This window comes from Scyliorhinus canicula, chromosome 8, assembly GCF_902713615.1.
Source record: "Scyliorhinus canicula chromosome 8, sScyCan1.1, whole genome shotgun sequence".
NCBI classification, from domain to species: domain Eukaryota; kingdom Metazoa; phylum Chordata; class Chondrichthyes; order Carcharhiniformes; family Scyliorhinidae; genus Scyliorhinus; species Scyliorhinus canicula.
This window is the reverse complement of record NC_052153.1, coordinates 128,777,907-128,792,436: the sequence shown is the minus strand read 5'-3', so window position 1 is coordinate 128,792,436 and position 14,530 is coordinate 128,777,907. Positions and strand designations below refer to the sequence as shown.

The window sequence follows — 14,530 nt, the reverse complement described above, 5'->3', positions numbered from 1 at the left end:
ACATCATCATTAGAGCCACATGAGGAAAGATTAAACATGTTGAGTCTGTACTCTTCGGAATTCAGAAGTATGAAAGCTGATATGATTGAAACATAGAGCGCTATTTAACTAAATGGGAAGAAGTCCCATAATGAGCGCTTTTAGCCGTGTGTTTCCTGGCGCTCGCAGTACTGAGAAAAGCGCCTTTATTTAATGTGTCCTCAGTTAGACAGAGGCCTCAGCGGGGAACCCACGCCTGAGGCCACACATGCCCCCGTTTACTGCACTGAAAAGCTCTGCTTGCTGGAAATCCTCAGTGTACTGAGAGATTGGGACAGCAATTTTAAATAGCGTCCCAATCTCTGAAGACTTGACGCAACCTCCCAAAGCCCCCTCACTGCCCAGAGGGCATGCATATGGGGGCCTCCGATCTCCTGGGAGACCCCCACGAATGTCGGGCGCAATTCTCCGCACTCACGACGGTGCGGAGAATAGTGGGGGTCGTAATTTTTTACGGCCACGGTAGTCTGACGCCCTCCCGCTTTTCTCCTCCCCCCCCACGCCCGACTCCCGACACGATTCTCAGCTGGCCGATGGGCCGAAGTCCAAGCCCTTTACGACGGTTTTTACGAACGGCAAACACACCTGGTCTGACCGTTCGTAAAAACGGCCGTAAAGTTCGGATCTTGCCAACCATGGCACCGATTGGCACGGCAGTACCACGGCCGTGCCAAGGGTGCCATGGGCCCGCGATCGGTGGGCACCGATCGCGGGCAGCGGATCCGATTCCCGCGCACTCTTTGTCCTTCCGCCGCCCCGCTGTTTCCATTCGCGGGGCGGCTGAGGGGCATCCCGGTCTGCGCATGCGCGGGTTTCGCGCAAATGCGCGATTACGTCATCCGCGCATTCGTTGGAGTCTTCCAATCCGCGCATGCGCGGCTGATGTCATGTGACGCGTCAGCCGTCGCAAACTCTGGCAAGCGGGTTTAACGAAATTCGTTAAGCCCGTCATGCCGGAGTTCACGGCCGCGGCATGCTAGCCCCGACCGGGGACCAGAATCGGTTCCCGGTCGGGGGGGGGGGGGGGGAGGCTGGCGTCAAACCCGCCCGTTTTTGATGCCAGCCTTACGATTTCTCCCTGTTTGGGAGAACCGCGCCCGTCATTCGGTTTGGTCTCCGTTTGTGGAGACCAATACTGAACAGCGGTCACACGAGGTCTCCAAGATGAAGTGGATAGATCCAATGCCACGGGTGAATTAGTTCAAGACTATTCGCTTCCTGTTGCAGATTTCTTGCATTTTAACCTCAAAAATGATCCCAATCCACCAGCTCATGATACCAACATCTTGGGGGTTACCATTGAGCAGAAACTGAACTGAACTCGCCATATAAATACTGTGGCTACAAGAGCAAGTCAGGGGCGAGGAATCCTGGGTACGTAACTCATCTCCTGATTTCCCAAAGCCTGTCCACCATCTACAAGACACAAGTCAGGATTAAGATGGACTACTCCCCATTTGCCTGGGTGAGTGCAGCTCAAACAACACCCAAGGAACTTAACAGCATCCAGGACAAAGCAACCCGCTTGATTGGCACCCCATCCACTCATATTCATTCCTTCCACCACTAATGAACTGTAGCGGCAGTGTTTAACATTTACAAGTTGAACTCACCGAGGCTCCTTAGGCAGCACTTTCCAAAACCATGAACACCATCATATGAAGAATAAATGCAGTAGACATATGAGAAGACCATCACCCGGAGGTTCCCCTCCAAGCCACTCACCTTCCTTCACAACCCTGCCAGGGCAATCTCTGCAAGACATGCCATATCATCGACATGGATACCACCATTACTCGTGTAAACACCACCCACCAGGTACGCGGCACATACTCGTGCGACTCGACCAATGTAGTCTACCTCATACGCTGCAGGAAAGGATGTCCCGAAGCATGGTACATTGGCGAGACCATGCAGACACTGCGACAACGAATGAACGGGCATTGTGCAACAATCACCAGGCAGGAATGTTCCCTTCCAGTCGGGAAACACTTCAGCAGTCAATTCAGCCTCTGATCTCCGGGTAAGCGTTCTCCAAGGTGGCCTTCAGGACACGCGACAATGCAGAATTGCCGAGCAAAAACTTATAGCTAAGTTCTGCACGCATGAGTGCGGCCTCAACCGGGATCTTGGATTCATGTCGCATTACATTCACCCCCCACCATCTGGCCTGGACTTGCAAAATCCTACCAACTGTCCTGGCTTGAGACAATTCACACCTCTTTAACCTGGGATCACCCCCTACCTCTGGATCTGTAATGATTTGATTACCCGCAAATGCTCGCATTCCAAGCATTGTCTGGCATCTCTGACTTTGTCTATATAAATGTTTCTGGAACATACCTCTCCATTCACCTGAGGATGGAGCAGTGCTCCAAAAGCTTGTGTTTAAAACAAACCTGTTGGACTTTAACCTGGTGTAAGACTTCTTACTGTGCTCACCATCCTGACCTGGAAATATATCACCGTTTCTTCACTGTCACTGGGTCAAAATCCTGGAACTCCCTCACTAGCATGTACACACATCACATGGACTACAGCAGTTCAAGAAAGCAGGTCACCACCACCCTTTTAGAGCAATTAGGGATGGGCAATAAATGCTGGCCTAGCCAATGAAACCCAAATCCTTTGAATGATCAGAAACAAGTTAAAATTCAACCAAGTGCTTCATTGTGGAAATTAAATAAAGACATTTTAAAAATAGCATTTATAAAATGTCTTTCATATTCTTTAGACATCCCAAAGCTCTCCACAGCCAAATAATAATTTTGAAGTATTATCACTGTTTTAAGGTCAGGAAGCGCAGCAGCTAATTTGCCTTATGGGAAAGTTTCACATGCAGCAATAAATGAAACAACCAGTTAATTGGTTTAGATGCTGTTGATTAATTAATTTGCTCTTTAAGGGCGGGGGAATCCTTTGTTTCAGTCAAACAAAAGATAAGCATCTAAATATTATCCAATTTGATCACAAAGGAACCCCTATTAATAACAAAGCCATTCTAAAACCAAGCTACTTCTGAATAAGCTTGCATAGTCAGTAAAGGGATAACGTGATGAGTTAATTTTAGCTGAGTGGGCAAGAAAAGACAAATTTATATCTTCCACCATTTTAGTATATTATACAGTGCACATCTCTCCCACATTCACATTGTTGAATTGGAAATGCTCATGTTCATCTATCTTGTACCTCCAACTTTTGAATTGTAAGCCACTCCAACTCCACATTTCTTGTTATTAGCTTGCATCGCAATTTCCCCAGCACACCTGGTACCATGCCTAAAAAAATAAGGAAACAGGTTAGAACTTGTCAAATCCAAAGGCGAAGTTGTGGCCTAGCTCTTTTGCAAGCTGTGCATAAACGATTTATAGTTCAAAATAAACTCTGGTGTGATAATATTTGGGCACATATTTACATTATGGTGAACACTGAAAAATAAAACGATACTTTTGATTGTGATCCAGCATAATCAAACCTTATAATGTCAGTATTATTCTGGTAAAAGTATGTGTACTTTGTAGCTGGCATACAGTTGGTAAGAACTATTTCAATTCTGAGAACAGACAACAGTATATGCTGCTGGCCACAGTTCCTAATTGATGAGAGATTCACAATATAGACATTAAGCTATGTGTCACTTAAAATAAATATATACCAGCAGCTGTAACCTTCACATTGTGGCAATGTTTGTACACAGGATATGAGAAATAATGAAACAAGGAAAGTCTGCTCTTTCCATGGAGGAGACAGGAAAAAGAATGAGAAGTCTCTGTTTGTGTTATTTGGCTCTCATGTACTGGAGAAGCTTTCCAGCATCCATTGATAAATGTTTATTTAGTTTCTCTCTGATCAACTCAACTCTTCCAGTGTTGTGTGGTAGATTATAATTCCACCTCAACATGTCTCTGAATCTGCAATTTTTCTCTGAATCTGCAATTATTCTCTGAATCTGCAATTATTCTCAGAATCTGCAATTATTCTCAGAATCTGCAGTCCTTTCCAGAATTTTCAATTGTTCCTGAAATCTGCAATAATCTTCTGAAATGACAATCAATTACCCCTCCTCATAGAGGTAAATACAATGAGGTCACTCATGAGAATTGCACTGGTGAAGTCCCTGAAATGGTTTGGAGTCTTTGGTTCTCATGGCAAATGAAATGTTGAGCGTGATCGATTGGTCTTGTTGTACCCGATTTGGTGACATAGGGAGGCCAATGCTCAGATCACCTCACAAGATCTAACAAGGTCTTGCGTGATGTCACGATCTGGATCTCTCCCTTACTGGGAGAAATCCGGATCAACACATTTAAATGAGATATTAGGCTAATTTAATACGTCCACACAAACATGGTCCAGACGTAACAGAACCTGGGCGGGTCTCCCAAGCCATCGGAGGTCGGGCTCTGGGCAAGGTGGCACCCAGGCACTCCTGCTGGTACTTGGGCACTTTGGCACTGCCAACCTGGCACCTGAGCAACACCACCCAGGCACCCTTGCACCAACTTTTGCCATCAGGTATAGTTGATACAAAAGACTGAGAACACACACTAAAAGGTTCAAAACCAGATTTTCCCCCGTTGTTACCAGACTCCTGAATGACTCTTATGGACTGAACTGATCTTTTCGCGCATCTTCTCTACTGAGTAGTGCTACACTCTGTATGCTTCATCCGATGCCTGTGTCTATATACTTACATTGTCTATTCATGTATGTCCTATGTTTTTTTCATGTATGGAACGACATGACTGGATTGTACGCAGAACCTTGGTACCCGTGACAATAAATCAAATCAAAGTCTGGGTGGCACTGCCAAGCAGGCAGGGGCACTGCCAAGGTGCCAGGCTGGCAGTGTCAAGGTGCCCCCACGCCAGGTTGCCCATGCCAGGGATTGGGCCCAGGGGTGCCCTGCCCTTAAGAGGTAAGTTGGGGCAGTGGGGGGTCCGGCGGCTGCAGTGGGGTGTCTGATCTCTTCTTGCACTGACGAGCTAAGCTCAAATGTGGACCTAGTTTTAAGTCCTTTGAATCATGCCTGTCTTGACCACTCACGCTCTTGTTCTGGGCCAGGGTTTAGAGAACCACAAGTGTATCATGGAGTTCACCTGACCCACAACTTTTAATAGATTGTTGTATGGGGAGCACATTTATTAAAGCAAAACAATGTTTATTCTATGAACTCAAGTTAACCTTTTTAAAACATACAGTGAACATCTTAGCAACCATCAATTCAAATATAACCCCCAAAGAATACAACACTAAGTAATCCGTAAGCTGCCCTTTTAATATCCATAAGATTGAAAAAAACGTTTAAACAGAAGCACATCAGGTTAAAGTCACCTCTGAGAGCAATTATTAGTTTTAAATCACCAAAGGATAGATTTACAGTCTTTAGATTACAGAGTGAGAGAGACTCATATACCTTCTGGCTGTGACTGCAGCTATCCAGCTCTGAAAACAAAACTAAAGCACACCCTGCAGCAAACAGCCTAAAATGAAAGTAAAAAGCTGACAGACAGCCCAGCTCCACCCACTCTCTGACATCACTGCAGTAGTAAACACCCATTTCTTAAAGGTACTCTCACATGACACTCTTGAGAGGGATAAAAACAATTACTCTGCTAATGATTTAATAATTCAAAAATATTTTAATAATTTAAAGGAAAGTTTCAAAAAGATTTTTGAGGAGCAGCTATTTGTTATTTATAAAGGTAAAATGCTGAGTGCTGGGAAATAGTGCATATTGTCACATTTTTCCCTGTGTTTGCATTGTGTATTCCTAAATTATAGTCAAAACCAAAACAAGCTCTTTCTACAGTACCCCAATCAGAGGTGAGAATCTCAGCAGTTTCTCCTCATCTTCCATTGTACCTTTTGCAGAAATGTTGAGCAGCACAGTAGCACAGTGGTTAGCACTGTAGCTTCACAGCACCAGGTCCCAGGTTCAATTCCCCGCTGGGTCACTGTCTGTGCAGAATCTGCACGTTCTGCCCGTTAATGCGTGAGTTTCCTCCGGGTGCTCCGGTTTCCTCCCACAGACATGCAGGTTAGGTGGATTGGCCATGCTAAATTGCCCTTAGTGACCAAAAAGGTTAGGAGGGGTTATTGGGTTATGGGGATAGGGTGGAAGTGAGAGCTTAAGCGGGTCGGTACAGACTCGATGGGCCGAATGGCCTCCTTCTGCACTGTATGTTCTATGTTCTATATTCTATATTCTATATTCTATATTGAAGGAACAGCTGCTTGTATCAGCTGTTTATATTGGACAAAATTATTCACCTTGTGACACCACAAACGTGAACCACGATTGGGTGAAAAATTCAGCGTCTGGCCAAAATCAAGGTCTGCGCAAAGCCCCGATTCAGGCGCCATGCTCCAGTCCCTCCCTGGTAGCAATAACGAGGTTAGTACCCCGCACCAGTGGCACCACGCATAACCAACATTTGGGTGCATTTAAATGTAATTAGTGGGTTAGACACAGTATGCTCCGTCTTTTCACGACGTTCTGCTCCTCTCAAGTGGAAGTCTTGCGGGCTTAAATTATTACAAGAATTTACAAATGTGGACTGGGCACCACAGCTGCAGAGGGGGAGCGGGAGGCTAAAGAAACACTGAAAAACCGTTCAAAACTGTTGGGCTTTCTGGGGGATGGCTGCCCGGGCTGGGGGCAGTAGCGCGTATACCCAAGCCACTTGGGGTCTCCCCCTCAGGATTTGGGTTAGCTCAGACCGCCATTGCTGAAGTCTGTCTTTTAAATGCACCCCCTTGGTGCTACTTACAGGCTCCTGGCTGCTCACACTGCTGAGTGCTGCCTGTGTCCTTTAAATGCTCAGAAGTCTTCTGGCTATCTAGGAGCCCATCCAGGCTGCCCATCTGGACTCCCTCGTAGCAAAGCTGTATCATCAAGATCCAAGCTCAATCAGGAGCCCACCACATTTTGGCACTCCTCAGAAGCGTTGTCCCATTGCAGAGGAAGCAGGGGATCAGCAGAGCTCAGAGGATACCTGCATCACAGACTTTGGAACCGCCCAGGTGTTGGTTCTCTGCACCTCTCAAGGTGAGTACTCACCAGTGACCCCCACCCCTCCAGATCACCAGCTGTATCCTCCTGGCAGTGAGACTGGCAGCGCTGATTGCCACCACCTCCCAGGCAGTGTTCAGGAGGGCATTCTTAAGTCTGCGGCCCACGCTGGGGAAGAGGATGCCCCTCAGCTTCTTACTCTTCTGGAGCTGTGGATCCATCTCAGACCCCCGACCTCGGGGGGCATGTCTTCTCTGAGCCATCTTGGTGGCTGCAGTTAGTGCATGATAAGTGGATAACTTAAAAACAGCTCCAGCTGTCAGGCTCTTTGGCACTAACTGCAGCCCCAGTGCTTAGAACACCGGCTGGGCTGGGAATTGCTTGGAATTCATGCCAGCAGAGTGGTGGCCATTAGCATGTCATGAATTGCTCCACAAATAGTGGCCCCAATGGGAAAGCGAACCGCATGCAATTCAGTACTGGCGTCAACACTCTCTGAAATGGCAAATTTTACCCCTTATTTCTATGGGCACATTGCAAGCATGTTTAGCCGTCTCCTGCACTGAGGAGCCTCCCTTGCCAAAACCCATCAGTGCAGGGAGAGAAGATCGGGACACTATTTTTAAATGGCAACCCAATCTTTTGCACCCCCGACATGACCCCAGATCCATCCCCAAGTCCCAACTCATTGTAAGGGGGTCCCCGGGCCACTCCCCCTCACTTCCCCCCACGCCCCCACTGGACCCACTCTCTGCCCGATCACTGGCCACACAAAATATGCCAGCTTGGTACCATGGCACTGCCAGGCTGGCACCCAGGTGGCACTGCCAGGTGTCAGGCTGACCATGCCAGAGTGCCAGGCTGGCAGTGCCAGGGTGCCCAGGTGGCACCAGCAGTACTAGAGGACCAACCCTCCCAGAGGGCATGCAGCTGGGGACTGTAAATCCCCTGGGACTTAAGAGTGCCATTCCGGCTGGTCCCCATTTGTGGAGAACAGCACTGAGCGGGGTTCGCTCTAGGTCTCCAAGCTAAAGGGGATAGATCCCAACACCTTGGTTACCCTGGGGAACTACATATTAGAGTCAGTCCAGCTGTCTCGTTCTAATATGCAGATTTGCCGAAATGTAATCCCATCCACAATCGGCGGGCTTCGCATCGAGCCATTTCACAAGAACGCGCTAGATCTCACGAGGTGAGGTGAGTTGGCTAAATCCTGGGAGTGGGGTCTTCCGTTATTTACTGGCCACGTTGTGCCACAGTGCGCTGCTTTTCGGGTGCAGCGTGATCGGCAGATCGCGCCCGACGAGTGTGCTGCTGAACTTTCAGAATCTCAGTAGAAAGTCAAGGTGGATGTCTTTTATTGCCCGTCTTCTCAGAATCAATCTTTGTCTAAGAGTGGACTTCCTGTTGTTTATATTAATTCTCCTTGTTATGGCCAACTTGGTATGTGAACCCTCACCAGCTTGGGTCTGGGATCAAATTGGCTAATTTCAATTGCCAAGAACTGTTCGTGGTATTTTATTTTATCAGTGCTACCGAATGTGCCGCAGGTCAAAAGCAAAAGAAATTCCTGAGGAAATTCCTTAGAGTTTTCATCATAACTTCACCAAAGGTGTGGCAGGAAACTTGCACTGTACCTCCAGCAGATTTATGGCGATAACGGAAATATTGGCCTTTTCTTTGCTCGCATTTTCTCAATGTGTGAAAGGTTTCAGTAAATCCTAAATTTCATTACAGGTATAAACTTACTTATTTTCATTAGTTGGGTCATATCTTGGAAATGGATCAGGGTCATTATCATTAAAATCATAACTTGCTTCTGGATCCTATTGAAATAAAAACATAAATGAAAGCATTAATAGTCATGTGTCACAATAAATGTTTTGAAAACTATGATATTCCATTTGTTAGGCCTGGGTAGAATATTGATCAAGAATATTCACAGTCCAGATCTATAGAGATTTTTGTTTTAATCAAAAATATTGTGCTTAGCTTTCGTTCCAACATAATCAGTCATATTGTTGATACGTAATTCAAAAAATCACAATCAATAGCAAGAGGTGACATTTATTCCATTGGATCTATTGCATTTAATTAAAATTTACAGAAATTTGCAAGGAGATCATGTAATAATTTGTCTCCAATGTGAGGATTCCCCACTTGGTTATGGAGAATAAAAATATTTCAATCTATTTGTGACTAATAAACTATTTCAGACCAAAGTTCAGATATCAGTTAATATAACACCAATCAGTGATCAAGTCTAGGTATGGTCTCTATCATTCAGTGTTGCACCATGTGGTGTGTTTGCTCACTATGTCACTTTGATAATCCAATGCCACAGAATGTTTTAATTGACATTTCGGGGATAGTTTATGCCTATGGTATTACAGTTCATTCTAAAATGGGATTGCTAAGGAAAACTATGTGACTGGATTTTATGGTGGTGGGGCTCGTAAAATAAATTGGGTGGCCTGCCTGCTGCCTCCCAGCCCAGCCCAGACCTGTCTTCTATATGAAAATGAAATGAAAATGAAAATCGCTTATTGTCACAAGTAGGCTTCAATGAAGTTACTGTGAAAAGCCCCTAGTCGCCACATTCCGGCGCCTGTCCGGGGAGGCTGGTACGGGAATCGAACCGTGCTGCTGGCCTGCTTGGCCTGCTTTATAAGCCAGCGATTTAGCCTTGTGAGCTAAACCAGCCCCTGGTTACAGTATTACAGTATTACAATATTACAGTATTACAGTATAACAACATTACAGTAGATGGGGTAGCTGTTAGACAGCCTGTCTGCCCTTGGGCCTATTGAAGCTCAATTTAGCCACTTAAGGGCCTCATTCAGCGACCATTATATTACATGCAACAGGGAAGGCAGAGACAAGGAGGGCTGCCTGCCAGCTTGCACCATGTGGGCTTCTTTCGGGTAGGAAGGGGGAAGTTCTTTTTGGGATTTTAACTCAGCAACAGTGAAGGAATGATGATTAATTTCTAAGTCAGGATAGTGTGTGGCTTGGAGGGGAACTTGCAGGTGGTGATGGTCCTATGTGCTTCCTGCTCATGTCCTTCTAGACGGTAGTGGTCGTGCATTTGGATGATGGTACACAGTACACACTGCTGCCACTGTGTATCACTGGGGGAGGGAGTGAATGGAGGGTGCTAAACAAGTGGACTGCTAAATATATATATATATATATATATAAATGGGTCCATGCTCAATCTGCCTCTTCTATATGCAGTTACTGGTTGCCCTTCCAAATCCCCATATGGGCTGACTGAGAATGTCATGTAACCTAGGCTAGATTAGGGTTGCTGCAAAGGACAACATATTATTCCAAGGAAAGCAAGTTCACAAAGGAAATAGTGGCAATTATATAACATCTGATCCCCTATAAGGAGGATCAGATTTTAAATGTTGACAATTTATGCAGAGGGAAAATGTGCCAATGCCTATCCTTCTGCATTAGGATAATTAAGGTGTCACCTGTTGGAAGAAAGATAGAAAGAAATATATACTCATGCATTATATGTCCTGGTTATGCATGGTCTCTAGTTCAAGCAACTGTATAATGATTATATGTTTCTTGCCTGTGTTGGTCTGTTGTCTATATGTATATTATTTGTAGTGGTTGTCTGTTAGTTACATGTTCCGTTCTGAGGTTGATATGATCCCTGTAGAGATCATTAATGCCAAAGGAGAAATTCAAACACCCAAATCAAGCTGAAAACGACATGACAAGATTTCATGTTTTTAAACAAAAAAATACTTTACTGCATATATAAAATGCATATAATGCAAAGCAAACACTACTAATTTAATGTTAAGACGCTGAGTAGAAATCCAGTTCCGCACTTAGTTTCTAATTCCACCCAAGCGTTCCCTTATACAGTCCGATCACTTGAGGATATATTCACTTCTTCTACTGGATCCAAACCAAGTATGCCACAGCTTTCCAGAATTCACTTTGATTTCTCCCTAGTGTCCCAGCAAATCTCAGAGTTATGAGATTCCAAAAGATCCTTCCATTAGCTTTTGGCTAAGCGACCTTCCCACTTTCCTTCAAAATCACATGATTCTGGACTTCTCAGCTCAAACTTGGACCACATTGCATTCGTGCTTACCGATATAAAAATCTAGAACACCCCTGTTTCCTAATAGCCTCCATGTTTCTCCTTCTGGGCTTGGACAGACACTGGCTTCTTCCTTCCAGTCTCTAAAGCTCTGACAGCTATTTTGCAGCTCCTGATCCCACTGGTGCTTTACAGCTCCTGGTCCAAAAGCAGCTTTACAACCCCTGACAGACATTACCTCTGCCTTCTACAAACTGACTGCCTACTTCTGTAAGCAAACACACAAGTAAACACAAAACACAAGAATACCCCTGGCACAATCAGCTCATTAGCAATGTGGCATACCTGGGATGTTCAAAATAGAAATTTAAACTTATTTACATTTACCTTCCAAACAACCCTTTGATTCTGGGATAAATAATTTATATCTCTAGTGGACTTGCTGGTTCCACCAAGAAAAACAGTCTTTGCAAGTTGCTTTTAACTTCTTTAATCTCAACTACTTGGATAACTTAAATCCCCGATTGAAATAACAAGACCTCCTATCCCTACGAAAAGCTTAGAGATGGCTCAGGGAGGTTTAGGTTTTATCACTTCTGAATACAGGTTACCGTTTAATCTGTAATTACCTCAGTGATCAGTTTGAATTACACTTACTTCAGGGTTGTTTACCAATTTCTCAATCAGATGTCTCCACTTTTATTATATCTAACATTCTAATTCGTAAAACTAAAAATTAGGGGCGCGATTCTCCGCACCCCACACCAGGTGGGAGAATTGCGGGAGGGCCGGGCGAATCACACCACGCTGTCCTGACACCCCCCGTGATTCTCCCAACCCCCCAAAAATGGCATGTCGCGTTTTTCGACAGGCCGCTCGGAGAATCACCGCTCGCCGTTTGTCACAGCGACTGCCGATTCTCTGGCCCAGATGGGCCGAGCAGCCTGCCGAACCTGACCGGTTCACGCCGGCGCCAACCACACCTGGTCGCTGCCGGCGTGAACAGCGCGCGACCGGTGTGGGGGGCGGAGGTAGGTTCGAGCACCACGGGCGTGCTCAGCAGATGTCTGGCCCGTGATCAGTGCCCACCGATCGTCGGGCCGGCGTCGCTAAAAGACGTACTCTTTTAGGGCGGAGGCTGCCGTGAAACACGGCCAGTTTCACGGCAGCCTTTACGATTCGCCACATTTGCGGAGAATCGCGCCCATAAGATCCTGAGGGGACTTGTCAGGATAGATGTGGAGAGGATGTTTCCTCTTGTTGCTGAATCTAGAACTAGGGGTCACGGTTTAAAAATATGGATTTAAGACAGAGATTAGGAGAAATGTTTCTTTCAGAGATTTGTGAGTCTCAAAAGTCAGTGGAAGCAGAGTATTTGAATATTCTTAAGGCAGAGGTGGATAGATGCTTGATGAAGAGGTGGGTGAAAGGTAATTGGAGTAGGAGGAAATGTGGAGCTGAGGTTACAATCAGGACAGCCATGATCCTATTGAATGGTGGAGAAGACTTAAGGGGTTGAGGGTTCCTAGTTCACATGTTTGTATTTATCAATACGCACTTCATGTATACTGCTCTACGTCGTGCTTGGAAATTTCTCTTTATATGTAATATAGAAATGTAAGTTGTTGATGTATCCAGACTTTGTGGTGGTCTATGTGTCCCATTATCGTTCTGTTAAGTATCCAACCAAACTTTGGAGTTCTCTTCATTATGAGTTCATCTGCAAACTTCTTGGCCTCGGTCCTATTTGTAATTTTCAAAGAGAAGTCATCAGATTCCCTTGCAAGATGTTTGCAGTTAGCTTGTACTCAAAACATTGGCATGGTGGAAGCTGAAAGAGTCAGGCTCCCTGCCAGTCCATTTAGGCTTCCACTATATGTACACAAGTCTTGCTTATTTAATATTCAAAGTGAGTGGAATCTGAATTTTAGATGCTTGGAACCTGAAATCATCCATTACTCATCCCCTGTATGTGGGTTCCAATAGCTTATTTTATTTATTATTTGACCAGATTTGGGCATCACTGGCTAGGCTAGCATTTACTATCCATTCTTAATTTCCCTTGAGAAGGTGGTGGTGAGCTGCATTATTGAACTGCTGAAGGCCCTGTGGGGTAGGAACACCCATAGTGTTGTCAGGGAGGATGTTCCATGATTTTGACCTTGTGACAAGAAGGAACAGTGATATAGTTTCAACTCAGGATGGTGTGTAACTTGGAGGGGAACTTGCAGGTGGTATCTGCTTGCCTTGTCCTTCAAATTGGTAGAGGTTGTAGCTTTGGAAGGTGCTATCAACGAAACCTTGGTGTGCTGTATCTCTACTAGCAACACTGTTGACACGGTGTTTCTGGTAGAGAGAGTGAATGTTGAAGGTGTTAGATCTGGTACCAATCAAATGGGCTACTTTGTCCTGGATGATGTCAAAATTCTTGAATGCTGTTAGATCTTCACTCACATAGAACATAGAGTGCAGAAGGAGGCCATTCGGCCCATTGAGTCTGCACCAACCCACTTAAGCCCTCACTTCCACTCTATCCCCGTAACCCAATATACCCTCCTAACCTTTTTTGGTCACTAAGGGCAACTTATCATGGCCAATCCACCTAACCTGCACGTCTTTGGACTGTGGGAGGAAAATGGAGCACCTGGAGGAAATCCACGCAGACACAGGGAGAATGTGCAGACTCCACGCAGACAATGACCCAGCAGGGAATCAAACCTGGGACTCTGGCACTGTAAAGCCACAGTGCTAATCACCTGTGCTACCGTGCTGCTCATCCAGGCATCCAGGCAAATGAAGAGTATTCCCATCACACTTCTGATTTGTGCCTTGTAGATGGTGGACAGGCACTGGGGAGTCAGAAGGTGTGTTATTTGCTGCAGGATTCCCAGCGTCTGACCTGCTTTTGGAGCTACAGTATTTGTATGGCTGGCCAAATTCAATTTCTAGTCAATGGTAACCCCCCAGGATGTTGATAGTGAGGCATTCAGCAATGGTAATTCCATTGAATGTCAAGGGGAGATGGCTAGATCCTTTCTTGCTGGAGATGGCAATTGCCTGGAAATTCTGTGGCACGAATGTTACTTGCCATTTGACAGCCCAAATCTGAATTTGTCCAGGTCTTGCTGCATATTGACAGGGACTGCTTCAGTATCTGAGGAGTTGAAAATGGTGCTGATCATTCTGCAATCATCAGTGAATATTCCCATTTCTGACCTTATGTTGAAAGAAAGGTTACTGCTGAAGTAGCTGAAGGTGACGATTGGGTCTAGGACTGTACCCTGAAGGCATCCTGTCAAGGCCTGGGACTAAGGCAATTGACATCCAACAACCACAATTACCTTACTTATCAACTCAACACAATCAGGGTTTCTGTTTACTATTGCCTATGTACGACCCTATTTATT

At 45.5% G+C, this 14,530-nt stretch overlaps 1 protein-coding gene across 1 annotated transcript in view; it reads right to left on the bottom strand.

Moving 5' to 3' along the window:
• pcsk1 (proprotein convertase subtilisin/kexin type 1) overlaps positions 1-14,530 on the bottom strand; it is a 79,546-nt gene that overhangs the window by 41,763 nt on the left and 23,253 nt on the right. Inside the window, exons 5-6 of the mRNA XM_038805236.1 lie at positions 8,804-8,880; positions 3,229-3,317 (exon numbers count right to left, since the gene is read on the bottom strand). Coding sequence (XP_038661164.1) covers positions 3,229-3,317; positions 8,804-8,880 — 166 coding nt within the window. The remainder of the gene's footprint in view (positions 1-3,228; positions 3,318-8,803; positions 8,881-14,530) is intronic.